This window comes from Acomys minous (genome assembly GCF_964271855.1).
Source record: "Acomys minous genome assembly, chromosome: 16".
Taxonomy (NCBI): Eukaryota; Metazoa; Chordata; class Mammalia; order Rodentia; family Muridae; genus Acomys; species Acomys minous.
Genome location: NC_140498.1, coordinates 93283169 through 93298143, shown reverse-complemented (window position 1 = coordinate 93298143; position 14975 = coordinate 93283169). Strand labels below are relative to the sequence as shown.

At 48.6% G+C, this 14975-nt stretch overlaps 1 protein-coding gene across 1 annotated transcript; it reads left to right on the top strand.

Annotated features, from left to right (window-relative positions):
* The first annotated feature begins 8319 nt into the window (after positions 1–8319).
* Positions 8320–14364, top strand: SRSF9 (serine and arginine rich splicing factor 9). The gene is made up of 4 exons (XM_084763224.1): positions 8320–8655; positions 11581–11741; positions 13206–13378; positions 13897–14364. The coding sequence occupies exons 1-4, from the start codon at positions 8321–8323 to the stop codon at positions 14038–14040; spliced, it is 813 nt and encodes a 270-aa protein (XP_084619350.1). The 5' UTR covers position 8320; the 3' UTR covers positions 14041–14364.
* Positions 14365–14975: the final 611 nt, after the last annotated feature.

Below are 14975 nucleotides of genomic sequence, written 5' to 3'. Positions count from 1 at the left end.
CAGGTTGATGTTCACAGGAGCCCTGGACACACATGTCCTGCTTTCAGAAGAGAGCCAATCAGTCCCAGTATTAACTCCCCACCTTAACCTGTGTGTGTGTGTGTGTGTGTTCCCATGTTGTATGTTTGTGAGTGCATATATAATTTCAGGACAGCCAGGGCTAGCTACATGGTGAGACCCTATCTCAAATGAAAAAAAAAAAACTATATATATATATATATTTGTTTTTTGAGATGTAGCCTTGGCTGTCATGGATTCACTTTGTAGACCAGGCTGGCCTAGAACTCACAGAGATCCCGCCTGCCTCTGTCTCCCAAGTGCTGGGATTAAAGGTGTGCGCCACCACTGCTGGCCCAACAATAAATATACTTGTAACGAATTAGCCTAAACGAGGCGCACAGCTGCCACGAATTCCATATGCTCCTTGCGTTAAACAACCTCATACAAAACCAGGCTCTCCTCTTCGCACCTGTCCGGCCACCATCCAAAGCAACAGCCGTCCCTCCGTTATCCCGTAATAATCGCAAACTATGTTAATTTTTCCCCCTGCTGTCTCTTTAGAAAACACTAGAGGAGAATTATGTTCACAACAGACTGAAAACCTTCTTGAATTTTCTTTCCCTTCTGTCTTCATCCTCCCACACTTGGCACTTGGGTTCCTCAAACTCTCTGCTCCCCCATCCCTAACTCTCTCTACGTCTCCTAATTTAGCCGCCCGTTCTTTCCAGCTCCCCTTGCATGGTTCATGGCTCATCCGTATGTAGCTCTCCAGAAATCAACACTTCCACCTCTCCCTCCTCCCTCCTTAGTCACACCCTGGACTTCATGCACACTAGGCAGGCGCCCCAGCCCCGAGCGACAGTCACAGACCTGCCTCCCAAGCAGACTAGAACATGACAGACAGCAAGCGCCCCTGCTGCGATGACCAACACATTCCAGTGACCCAGCCCACGACTCTGGGCCATTTCTCCAAGATGACTCATTTTCCTACCTCCTGTCTCCTCCTTATCACTCCCCCTCCTGCCTGCTGGGAGAAGTGCATGACTGAGCTTCACACAGAAGGAAACATTTCACGGAGATGCCAGCAGGGACTGATGTCACAGAAGTGGGGGGGGGGGGGAACCAGATGAACAGGTTTGAAGATCTGTCTTTTTGGTTTTTTTGTTTTGTTTTGTTTTGAACTGGACACTGCCCTACTCTCCGATAGAAAATGGTTTGCTATGGGGAGGGCGTTCATTCATTCACTAAGGTAGGGTCTACAGTAAGGCTGGCTTCAAACGCAAGCTTCCTAAATGCTGGGATTATGGGCATTCTGCATCACGCCCTGCTTAGTACATAACTCCTAGCAGTCTCTGATTCTGAGGCTGTTGGTATCTAACGCGGTTCATCTGTTGCGCACCTGTGCACCTCTCTCCTGGGTATCACGTAGGCCAGCCTCGCCTGGAGCTCCCCACGTGATCTTCCTGTCCCCATCTTTAGAGATTACCAGTGTTAGCCACCACACCCGGTTTCCGTGGTGCTGGGGCTTAAACTCAGGACCTTGTATATGCTGCATATACACGATACCATCTCAGCCAGCTCCTCCACCTTAGTTATTGGGACGAGAGCCCCCCAGTTGGTTAGGACTGGCAAGTCAGCAAGCTCAGCTCCGGGATTCTCTGATATTCATCGCCACCAGCTGGGGGTCAGGAGAGGTAGCTCACACCTGGCCTGCACACGGGTGCTGGAGAGCTAACCTCGGGTCATCCGGGCTTTGGATAACAAGCACTATTGCTGACTTGAGTCATCTCCCCAGCCCTGTTTGTTTGGAGACAGGATCTCACGGAGTCCAAGCTGGGCTCCCACTAGAGGCTTAGCTGAGCTCATCCTGCCGCATACTGGGATTGCAGGGGTGTGCTGCTACAACTAGTTCATGCAGCACGAAGGACTGAACCTGGCTTCCTGCATGCTGGGCCAGGGCTTGACCAATGTGGCTACATCACTACCCATTTGGTTTTTTTTTTTCAGACTAGGTCCAAGTTGGCCTCAAACTAGAGATCTTCTTGCCTCAGCATCTGGAGTGCAGGGATTATAGGCTTGTGCCTTGGCTCATACTGTCTCTCTTATTGTCATTATAATATTGGAAGGGTGAGCATTTATCAATCGTACATACCTACATGTATATGTTTGTTTAGTGGGTTTTTTTTGTTGTTGTTGTTGTTTTTCAAGACAGGGTTTCTCTGTGTTAGCCTTGGCTGTCCTAGACTCACTTTGTAGACCAGGCTGGCCTCGAACTCACAGCGATCCACCTGCCTCTGCCTCCTGAGTGCTGGGATTAAAGGTGTGCGCCACCACCGCCCAGCTGTGTTTGATGTTTATGAGACAGGCTCTCACATAAACCAAGCTACCCTCGACTCACACATAACTGAGAGTTGCTGGGACTCCCTGATCCTCCCGAGCGCTGGGATTACAGGCACGTGGCATCACACCTGATGCTTCCATAAGTTCCTTGCATGAAGGGCAGTCTGTCTCAAGTGTCTGAGGAATGCCTGTTCACTGTCATTAGGTCATGTACGTAGAATCCTGTTTTGAGCTAGAGGGCACGTGTCACCTATAGCACTGCTTTTTATCCTTCATTTCTTATGTCCTCCATATGTTTCTGAATTCAACATGACCCACACCTCGCAGGCAAGCTCCATTTTCTGCATATCGGTTCTATTTTCTGTTTTCTTTTCTTTGATTTTTCGAGACAGGGTTTCTCTGTGTAGCCTTGGCTGTCCTGGACTCGCTTTGTAGACCAGGCTGGCCTCGAACTCACAGCGATCCGCCTGCCTCTGCCTCCCGAGTGCTGGGATTAAAGGCATGCACCACCACGGCCCGGCCAGTTCTATTTTCGTATCTATCTTGCAGTGCTAAACATCACTGTCTAACAAACTCTCCAAGCCAGGAACCCGATTGTCAACCCAGACTTCATCATCCTTCATCCCTGGTCCATTTTTGTTGTTGTTGTTGTTGTGTTTTTTGTTTTGTTTTTCAAGACAGGGTTTCTCTGTGTAGCCTTGACCGTCTTGGACTCACTCAGTAGGCCAGGCTGGCCTTGAGTTCACAGATATCTGCCTGCCTCTGCCTCCTCCAGTGCTGGGATTACTGGTGTGTGCCACCACGACCAGCCCCTGGTCCACTTCTAAGTCATAGGATTTATTGTTCTTAAGATTTCTTATCCAGCCATGGTGGCCCAGGTCATCTTCCAGCTTCTTGGGAGACTGACATGGGAGGATCCAGGGTTCAAGGCTAGTCTGAGCAACTTAATGAGACAGTGTCTCAAAATAAAAAGCAAGCGGGGCATGGTGGCGCACACCTTTAATCCCAGCACTTGGGAGGCAGAGGCAGGCAGATTGCTGTGAGTTTAAGGCCAGCCTGGTCTACAAAGTGAGGCTAGGACAGCCAGGACTACACAGAGAAACCCTGTCTTGAAAAACCAAAACCAAAACCAAAATAAAAACCTTGGGCACTGGCGAGATGGTGCAGTACTTAAGAGCACTGGCTGCTGTTACAGAGGACCTGGATTTGATTCCCAGCCCTGAGAGATGAGGGTGCAGAGAAACCAAGCCCTAGAGTCACTGGCTGGCTAGTCCAACCCAATCAATGAGCCCCAGGTGCAGTGAGACACTGTCTGAAATCGCAAGGTGGGTCCTACTGAAGACACAAGGTGGATGCTACTGAAGACTGGCTCCAACCTCTGCTCTCCACACGCACACACATATACATGTTCCTGCACACGCAGTCATGTGCACACTCTTGAACACACAAACATGCATGCATGCATACATACACACACATGCACACATGCATGAACTCTTTTAATGACAGTGTCCTTGCCAGAACCCAAATCTCACATTCTGTGATTGGTCTATGAAGTCTGCCACAGCTGCCCCTTCCTCCACACCTGCCGAACTTCCTAGTTAATTCCTACTGGGCCTCCGGGCCTCCAGCTGGACTCTCTTCCTGGAAACATCTTCGGGATCTTTCTCTTAGCTTACTTGTTTTTTGAATTTTTTTTAAAATTTATTTTTATTTTTTGGTTTTTCAAGACAGAGTTTCTCTGTGTATCCTTGGCTGTCCTGGATTCATTTTGTTACCAGGCTTGTCTTGAACTCACAGTGATCCACCTGCCTCTGCCTCCCGGGTGCTGGGATTAAAGGCGTGTGCCACCACCTCCCGGCCTCTTCGCTTACTTTTTTTTTTTTTGGTTTTTCGAGACAGGGTCTCTCTGTGTAGTCTTGGCTGTCCTGGACTCACTTTGTAGACCAGGCTGGCCTTGAACTCACAGCGATCCGCCTGCCTCTGCCTCCCGAGTGCTGGGATTAAAGGCGTGCGCCACCACGCCCGGCTCTTCGCTTACTTTTAAGTTCTTTTTTTAGTGTGTGGATGTGTGCTTGCCACAGTGTACATCTGTAGGTCAGGAGACAGGTGAGAGTTGACTCCTTCCTCCCACCATGTGGGTCATGGGGATCAGACAGGTCAGTCTTGACAGCAAGAGCTCTACCAGCTAAGCCATCTCAGTGGCCTTAAGATCTATTTTTTAGCTGGGTGTGGTGGTGCAGGCCTTTAGTCCCAGCACTTGGGAGGCAGAGGCAGGTGGATCACTGTGAGTTTAAGGCCAGCCTGGTCTACAAAGCAAGTCTAGTACAGCCAAGGGTACACAAGGAAATCCTGTCTCGAAAAACAAAACAAAAAACCAAAAACCAACCAACCAAACAAAAAGATTTATTATGTATACAGTGCTCTATCTGCATGTACACTTGCATGCCAGAAGAGGGCATTAGATCACATTATAGCTGGTTGTGAGCCACCAGGTGGTTGCTGGGAATTGAACTCAGGACCTCTGAAAGAGCAGGTGGTGATTTTAACCACTGAGCCATCTCTCCAGCCCCCAAAATTATGGTATGAATAAAAAGATGCTGAACAACTAGAGAGATATGTGGTCCGTGACCATAGTCTGTGCCTTGGTAGCGTGAACACAAAGCTGGGATTTGGTCTCATTTGTGTAGGAATCTGCAGAGGTCAGCATCTGGCTTTATAGGAATAAATTGCACCATTAAGTTCCACTGTTGGTCATAACTGTCTCCTAACAATTTAACTAGTCCTAAGTAGTTTTTCCATCTGGAGTCCTCTTAGCCAACTTGTCTCTCGCCCTAGGATACTGTCCTGTTTTCTCCAATTGCAAAAACAAATGAATAGCTTTGCATGCAATAACTACATAGCAATGATAAAATTGAGATGCACACCCTGAAAATAAGGAGCCATCTAGGCTTTTGGATGCTTTATCTTCATTTTTTAACTTTAATTTTAATCTTTTGTTTCTGTTTTGTGACAGTGTCTCACTCTGTCTTGGCTGGCTTTGAACTCACTATGTAGACCAGTCTGGACTTGAACTCACACAGTCCAACCTGCCTCTACTTCGAAGGTGCTGGGATTTATGGTGTGTGTCACCATGCCCTCCAGGGAAAGCCTTAAAACATACACTTAGAGCCAGGCCCAGTGGCTCACACCTTTAATCCCAGCACTCAGGAGACAGAACAGGTGGGTCTCTGAGGTCAGAGCACAGCATGGTCTACATAGTGAGTTCAGGGACAGCCAGGGCTACACAGAGAAACCTTGTCTCAAAAACAAAACAAAACAAAACAAAACAAAACAAAGAAACCAAAGAAAGAAACAAAAGCTAAAGAACCCATACACTTAGATTCAAGATCCTATCTGACCTGGGACCTTTCCTGCTTGCCTTCTGGGCCTGACAAGAGCACCAAGAAGCATTATATATTCCAGAGGCAACACACAGTTTTATTTGAGAAATGGTTTATTCCGTTTCGTTCTACTTATAAAACTAGTACAGGCTAATTACAATTTGGTAAACATAGAAAAGTATAAAAATAGAGAAATCATTGCCATCAACAGATGCCTTGTCCAAATATAGGAAAAGAAAATGCAAAAAGGTAGCTCCGCATACATTTGGAAGGTTTTCTTTTTTACTCTCACGTTTTAGTATTCAGTCAGGTTTTGTTTTGTTTTGTTTTTTGAGTCAGGGTTCTGATGTAGCCTAGGTTGGCCTCCAATTCAATATATTGCCACCCACATCCCCAGTGATAGCAACACAGGTGGACAATTACCATCCCATTCTTCTATTTATTTATTTATTTATTTATTTATTTGTCTTTTGAGACAGGGTTCCTCTGTGTAGCCCTTGGCTGTCCCGGACTCACTTTGTAGACCAGGCTGGGCTGGAACAAACAGCGATCCGCCTGCCTCTGCCTCCCGAGTGCTGGGATTAAAGGCATGCGCCACCACGCCGGGCCGTGCATATGCACAGAAGTGGAAAAATATACACATTTTTATTTATTCAGTATATGAAACAAAATATTGGTTATAATTTTGAACTTTTTTTTTCTGAGACATGGTCTCTCTATGTAGCTTTGGCTGTCCTGAAACTCCCTCTTACGACCAGGCTGGCTTCAAACTCACAGATATCCAGCTGCCTCTGCCTCCGAAGTGTTGGGATTAAAAATGTGCACCACCACACCCAGCTAATAATCTTGAATTCTACAGAAATGATTTTATCAAGTACAGACTTTAGTTTTTGTTTGTTCTGACAGTACTGGCAAGTGAACCTTGGGCCTCAGGCATGATGGGCAAGCACTCTATCTCTATCCTAAGCCTCAGCCCTAATCCTACAGAAATGAAGGATATTTGAAATGAAGTTTCCGGGGTTAGAGAGATGGCTCAGCCGCTAAGAGCACTGCTTGCTCTTCCGGAGGTCCTGAGTTCAATTCCCAGCAACCACATAGTGGCTCACAACCATCTATAATGAGATCTACTGCCCTCTTTTGGCCTGCAGGAGTACACACAGAGAGCTGTATACGTAATAATAAATAAACCTTTTTTAAAAAATGAAGTTTCCAAGGTTGTTTGTTTGCTTGGTTTCTCAAGACAGGGTTTCTCTGTGTAGTTCTAGCTGCCCTGGACTCACTGTGTAGACCAGGCTGGCATCAACTCACAGAGATCCACCTGCCTCTGCCTCCCGAGTGCTGGGATTAAAGGCGTGCGCCACCACACCTGGCTCCCAAGCTGTATTTTTATAGGTAATTAGTTAACAGATTCCTTTAACAGATTAATAAAAGAGATTTAACTAGATTCCCTTCAGAGAAGATGTGAAACAATGTCTACCAAACACCATTTAAATTTACTTCAGTTAACTAGGTGGTGCTTGCACACACCTTTAATCCTAGCACACACAAAAATACTTCAATTATAACTAAATTGTGGCATTAATACCATCAAACATGAATTAATAACTAATATTCAATGATATTGTGCTGATTCACTTCTTTGTTACAAGGAGTCTAATGAAAAAGAGTTTTTGGATTTATTTTTATATGTATGAGTGCTTTGCTGAGTGTAGGAATGTATACACCACGCTGCTGGCTGGTGTCCAGGTCGGTCAGTCAAAGGGAGGTGTTGGGTTCCCTGGAGTTAGGATGGCCCTGAGCAGAAATCAGGTCTTCTGCAAGAGTAGTAAGTGCACTTACTGTTTAACCAAGTCTCCATCCCAGAACTTTTTATTATTTGTTTTATGGTTTTTTGAGACAGGGATTCTCTGTGCATCCTTGACTGTCTTGGAGCTCCCTCTGTAGCTCGGGGCCGACTTCGAACTCAGACCCGCCTGCCTCTGCCTGGGATTGAGGGCATGCACTACTCACTGCCCAGCATCCAGAACGTTTTTTAATTGCACAGAATACAAGGATAAACATACACGATTTGAGGGTGTTCTGTTGTTGTTTCTTCTGTTTTTGTTTTTAATTTTGTTTTGTTTTTAAGGATTTACTTATTTTATGTGCATCGGTGTTTTGCCTGTATGTATATCTGTTTGAGAGAGTCGGATCCCCTGGGACTGGAGTTACAGGCGGTTGTAGGTGCTGGGAATTGAACCCCGGTTCTCCAGAAGAGCAGCCAGAGCTCTTAAACCGCTGAGCCATCCCTTCCGTCAATGGAGATACTCTTTTTAGGATGCGAGCCAAAATGTTACTATGGTAACAGCTGTGGGGGTGCTGAGGAGGGCCTCTCCTCAAGCTCTCCTCGCAGATTGACAGCCCCACGCCATGCCAGGCTCAGTGGGTGTGCTCCGGGACCTGCGAGCCTAGGCGGCGCTCCGGAGCGACGCTCAGCGCCGGGACCTTCCCGCTGGCACCTCTAGGGGCACAGCCCCCCCCCCCCCCGGCCCCGCGCACGCGCAGCTCGCGGCCGCGTCCCCTTTAAGACTTCATATCCTCCGACAACGCCCCCCCCAATGGGCTTCCGCGCCGCGTTCCCACAATGCAGCGCGGGTGAGCGCCTCGGAGCTCGCGGGGGAGCTGCGGCGGGGGATCCGGGCCGAGGCGGCGGCGGCGGCGGCGGGGAGCGGGCTGCGGCGGGCCCGCGGCGTCGGGCGGTGCGGATGTCGGGCTGGGCGGAGGAGCGCGGCGGCGAGGGCGACGGGCGCATCTACGTGGGCAACCTTCCGACCGACGTGCGTGAGAAGGACCTGGAGGATCTGTTCTACAAGTACGGCCGCATCCGCGAGATCGAGCTCAAGAACCGGCACGGCCTCGTGCCCTTCGCCTTCGTGCGCTTCGAGGACCCGCGGTGAGGAGCCCGCGGCTCGCCCTCCCGCGGGCTGGCGCCGGGCCTGCCCTCCCCTCCGTCCCCTCCCCCGGAGCCTCCCCTCCCCGGCGCCCTCCCTCGCTCCCCCTCCCCGCCGACCCCTCGCGGCGCCCCTCACTGGAGGCGGCGACGGCGGCTTCTTTTCCTCGGCGTTTGCCTGTGGTCACTTCCTTGGTTAGTGTTTCACGCAGAAGCCCCGAATGGGCTCTGGGGGGGCCTGACCCCGCCTGACTCGCCTCTTGCCCGCGAGGCTGGGGAGACACCCTAACGGGAAGCACCCCTAAAGGGAGCGGCCCGGGGCTTGGAAGCCGCCGGCCCTGTAGGGGACTCGGCGGGAGGCACAAGGGGGCAGCCGCCCACCCCGAGTCCCGGCCCTCGCCCTGTGTGGGGAGGGAACGGGGTGCCTTTGGCGGCCGTAAAGGGGGTGTCTGGAACCGATCGCCGCTTGGGCGCCCCATGGAGCCTAATGCTAGTGAAAAGAACCGGGTTGAGGCAGCGGGCGAGGGAGGGGGCGGCGGCGGCTATGGTTTCATTCCCCTCTGATGGGGCGGCCCCGCCAGAAGTTAACAGGTCCCAGGGGCTTGGAACAGCCTGGTCCCCAAACCCCGCGCAAAAGGGGTCTCTGTGACTTTGCAAACGTTGTTAGCCCTCGGACCGGAAAAGGCCGAGAAGTGTGCTTTTTATAAGTCGCTGCACTGGGCGGGGGGGGGGGGGTGTCAGTAAGGACCTGTTCCTGTCTCCTCAGCATCCGTGGGCGAAGGCTTCTTCATCCCTGCTCCCCTACCCGGTGTCCCGCCGGCCTGGGTTGGAGATACGGATTGACAGAAGCAGTACCGCGGACCCCGATGGTTGAAGACTAAGAGAGCTAATGCCTAAGTGTCTCGCAGTTTGCTTCAAAAGTAGACCGAAGCATTCTTTACGTGTGGACATGAGAAAGTCGTGGCTCTAGTTAGTTAGCAGTGCCATTGTGTATTTTGAACACTCGGTTCCGTCAAGTGCCGTTGCATTTTCAACAACAGCCCGTGCTGCAGCTTTGTTAACCGTATTTCACTTGATAGGTGTTTCCTAGAGGGTCTAGATATGATATAAACCCCGTTACTTTTTTATTTTAGTTTTTTGTTTGTTTTTTTTTTCCAAGACGAGGTTTCTCTGTGCAACCCTGGTTGTTCTGGATTCACTTTGTAGACCAGGCTGGCTTGGAACTCACAAAGCCTGCCTCCCTGAGTGCTGGGATCAGAGGCCTGTCCCACCACGCCCAGCTTTTCCTTTAGTCATTTTTTTTGGGGGGGTGTTAATTTTTAAAAAAAGATTTATTTATTTCATGTAAATGAGTGCTCTATTGGCATGTACATCTGCATGCCAGAAGAGGGCATCAGATCACATTATGGATAGTGTGAGCCACCATGTGGTTGCTGGGAATTGAACTCAGGACTTCGGGAAGCGCAGACAGTGCTCTTAGCTGCTGAGCCATCTCTCCAGCCCCCTAAATTTTATTTTATTAATTTATTCAGATTACATCTTTTCCTTTAGTCTTTAACAGAGGAATTATATTCTGCTTGGAAGTTTCAAACAAAGCACTTAAAATGTTAGCATCTTTGTGAGATAGGCATATTTTTCCTCAATTAGAGATATAAAAAACTTAAAACAGGTAACTCAAATCCTCTTGTGTACAAGTCCTGCTTTTAACCCTTAGAAGTGCATCGTGACAGCCAACACTGTCCTGGATGTGTCCCTTGATATCTCTTTTATTTTAGACAGGGTTTTATACTACAGCTGTGACTGGCTAGAAATTGCTATGATAGACCATGCTGGCCTCGAACTCACAGAGCTCTGCTTGCCTCCCGCTCCCATTGCTGGTATTAAAGACGTGAGTCGCCTACCCAGCCCTTGTTAAAAAAGATTTGATTTTGTGCGTGCTTTACCTGTATGCTTTTGCTCTGCATGCATGCCTGTTGCCTAGGGAAGTCAGACAAGGTTGTTGGTTCCCCTGGAGCTGGAACTAATGATGGTTGCGAGCCACCGGGTGGGTGCTGTGACCAACAAGTGCTCTTAACTGCTGAGCCATCCTCAGGCCCTTGTTTATCTGTAATTTAAATTTGTATTGGCTTTTTGAGACAGTCTTTCTTTGTAGACTAGGATGGTCTCAAAATTTACTGCCTCAGCCTTCCCAGTGTTGGGATTATAGGTGTGTACCACCTCACCTGGCCTTTTGAAACTTGTTTTTGGTTTTTTGAGACATGGTTTCTCTGTGTAGCCTTGACTGTCCTGGACTCACAGCGATCCGCCTGCCTCTGCCTCCCGAGTGCTGGGATTAAAGGCGTGCGCCACCACGCCCGGCTCTTTTGAAACTTTTTAATGTACCACCCCCAGGCTTTTGCCATTTGGCCTTTTGGGAGAGATTTTTTTAAAATTTATTTATTATTATGTATACAGTGCTTTGCCTGCATGTATACTTGCAGGCCAGAAGAGGGCACCAGATCTCATTATAGATGGTTGCGAGCCACCATGTGGTTGCTGGGAATTGAACTCAGGACCTCTGGAAGAACAGACAGTGCTCTTAACCTCTGAGCCATCTCTCCAGCCCTATAGTTCTTCTTTAATTTTTATATTATAATGGTTTTGTTATGATGCCTTCATACATACGTATCACATCTTGTGCTCATATTCAAACCCCTTCATTAACTAGTTTTTAAATGTTTTCAGTTTCTGAGTACATATTTTGCCCTTGAGAAGGGTGTGCATGCTGTGGCTGAGCCATCTGGCTGGCCCACCTGGGACGTGAAAGGGCCTCACGAGCAAGCCAAGGTTCTGTGTTGGTGTTGATCCTCCGAGGCTCTCTGTTAGTTACATTCTTTGCGGGAGTCATCAGCCTATCAGCCAGCGCTAATCTCAAGCTTTCCTTTGTAGAGATGCTGAGGATGCGATTTATGGAAGAAATGGTTATGATTATGGCCAGTGTCGACTTCGTGTGGAATTCCCCAGGACTTACGGAGGTCGGGGTGGGTGGCCCCGTGGTGCAAGGAACGGGCCCCCGACGCGACGATCTGATTTCCGAGTTCTTGTCTCAGGTATGTTCCTGCCCTGTTGAAGGACTGTGCATGGACACTACTTCAAAGAGTCTGGCCTGTAAGGAACTGTTAGCTTATTTCTGGGCATGCGGGGCATGTTGGCTTCTCAATTGCCAGTGCACACGGATAGCCTAAAGCTCTGCTGTAATTCTTCAGGGAGGCAACACTAAGTTGCACAAGTAATCAGCCTTGCGGGGCAGAATCCTGTGTCTTTTTTGTTTTGAGGCAGGGTCTCTATGTAGGCAGGGCTGTAGTCTTCGCTCTGTAGACCAGGCTGGTGTCATACTCAAGAGACCCACCCACCTTTGCCTCCCGAGTGCTGGGATTAAAGGCGTGTGCCACCGAGGCCTAATGTTTCTTATAAAGTGGTTTCTCACTGATGAGGACAGGATGATGGGAAAGCCTTTGATCTAGAACTCTGGAAATGTGTTCTTTGGGAATTAGATACACCGCAGGAGCCAGAGTCAAACAGCCTAGGGCCTTGGGGATTATATTGGAAAGCACAGAGCACTTCCTGCTGTCGATGAGTGAGGGATGAAACAACAAGCTCAGAAGTTTATGTGTCTTTAAAGCATCAATGCAGTGTTAAGACTCGGCGCCTTCTGCACATTGCCGGGGAGTTTGGGAGCCATAGTGGAGTGAAATGTATTGCGCCTGGCACCTTTTAGCGTATGACTGCCCCGCAGTCACAGTGCATAAGAGTAATGCTATCTGTCTATCTTGTATCCCTTTGTAACTTTTTAACCCTAGGACTCTGTTCCCTCCTTCAAGATGTCATACATTATCTTTTTTTCTCTCCATGCTGCTCTGAAATCCTGCTTAGAAAACTATTAGGAAATGGCTGCAGTCCTGAGCTGTGAGCGGTAAACACAGCCTTTGAGAGCAGGAGCACATTTCCCTTTCATGACTCAGGTAGGGTTGTATGACTCCCAACTAGTTCTAGCGTTGAGTGTTACCTTTCCCCAACTATAGTGAGGAATGTTGGTGATCTCTTTCGAGGTACTTTGTGGTCTGTCAGCAAACTGGTTTTTGTTGTTGTGCTGTCCCCTCAGCTACACTTGGCTTATTTCAAAATTCCCATGTCTTGGAAAAATAAGTTCAGCAAGAAATACTTGGTACTAATAAATTTCATAATGGAAAAAGCTTGGAACTCAGTTTTAAGAGGGCCACATTGTGAAGGACAGAGTGGTAAATGCTCAGAGGTAGTGAGCCTCTGTCAGGACAGGACACTTTGTTGGGAAACATTGGTGTCTGGACAGTTAACCTGGACCAGCTTCTCACAGTGGTTTACCATATATACTTAAGTATATTTATTTCTCTGGCTTTGTGCCCCTTATAAGGTTGTGTGACTTGGGAACCCTTGAGAATTAAGTGATCACAGAGAACTGCCCACGTAGCTACTGCTGGCTCCTGACAGGGCCGCGGCCGTGGCTGAGGAGGTGGCTCTTTCCATTCTCTGCCTAGGGCTCCCTCCGTCAGGCAGCTGGCAGGACCTGAAAGATCACATGCGTGAGGCTGGGGACGTCTGCTACGCAGATGTACAAAAGGACGGGATGGGCATGGTTGAGTACCTGAGGAAAGAAGACATGGAGTACGCGCTGAGGAAACTGGACGACACCAAGTTCCGCTCTCATGAGGTGGGCGCTTACTCTTCTAGGAAGTCTAATTCAGCGGGAGCAGCAACCGTTGCCTTTTCCCTTCGGTGACTTCACAGTACCATTAAAGCCCTATCTACAAGCTGGGCGTGGTGGCGCATGCCTTTAATCCCAGCACTTGGGAGGCAGAGGCAGGCGGATCGCTCTGAGTTCAAGGCCAGCCTGGTCTACAGAGTGAGTCCAGAGCAGCCAAGGCTACACAGAGGAACCCTGTCTTGGGGTGGGGGGAGAGGAAAAGCTCTATCTGCAGTGAACAGAGCCAAGGGTTTGCTTTGCCTAAGTCCTGCAAGGTCAGAGCACAGAGAAGCACACCACGTTCCTTTATCGGGATTGTCTTCCTTTTTGGAATGGGAGAGTGAGGGTACCTGCTTCCACGGCACACAAAGCTTAACGTCACAGAGCCAGGCAGCAGGAAGTACTCGGCTGCTGGGCGGCCAGGTCAGGAGGTTGCCTTTGCTTGTTACTCATACTCTCTCCTTTTCTGTTTGTTTGAATTTCAGGGTGAAACGTCATACATTCGAGTCTACCCTGAGAGGAGCACCAGCTACGGCTACTCACGGTCGAGGTCTGGGTCCAGGGGCCGCGACTCTCCTTACCAAAGCAGGGGCTCGCCACACTACTTCTCTACTTTCAGGCCTTACTGAGCAAGGCAGTGGGAAGTTTCTCTTTATTTTTTTAGATGCACTGAGCTGCTTTGTGCTCAGAATATACATTCCAGATTGATAATCTAGTGTCTTAGGAAATTTTGTAATTTCTTCTTTTTTTCTTTTTTAAGGAACTCCGTATGTTCAGCTAGGGCCACCATACTAGCAGTGACATGTTTTAGACTGCAGAAATAGAAGTTGTGGCTTTGGCTCAGAAACAAGTTGTATATTTTTCACCCCTGATTATGGGACAAAAATCAGTGCAGCAGTTACAACAACTGAGACACCCGTTTTGTTTAGAAATATATTTTAAATGTTTAGTAACTGGTGTGGATGGTCGTCTCTGATTATGTAGATAGGCTTTACCTGACAGTTTCTGACCAAAAAGAAGCATCACACCAGTTTGTAAGGAGCAGAAACATTACCGGGGCAGTAATGATGACTTCAACATTTCACTACCAAGGGCAGATTCTTTATTTTATTTTATTTTTTCTTTATCTTTATCTTTAAAATTGGTTTTTATTTACATGTGTTAGTGCCCACAGAAGTCAGGAAGGAGCCGGGCATGGTGGCGCATGTCTTTAATCCCAGCACTCAGGAGGCAGAGGCTGGTGGATCGCTGTGAGTTCAAGGCCAGCCTGGTCTACAAAGGGAGTCCAGGACAGCCAAGGCTACACAGAGAAACCCTGTCTCGAAAAACAAAAACAAAACCCAGAAGTTAGGAAGGAGCATGAGGTGCTCTGGAGCTGGAATCACAGGATCTGGCGTAGGTAAGACTGAAGAACAGGAAGTACTGTACTTGGTTTCATTCTGAGATGGGATTTCTCTGGCTCTGTAGACCAGCCTGTCCTCAACTCAGGGAACTGTCCGCCTCAGCCTCCTGAGTGCAGGGACTACAGACATGCACCACCACTCTCTTTAAGACGTTCCCTTAA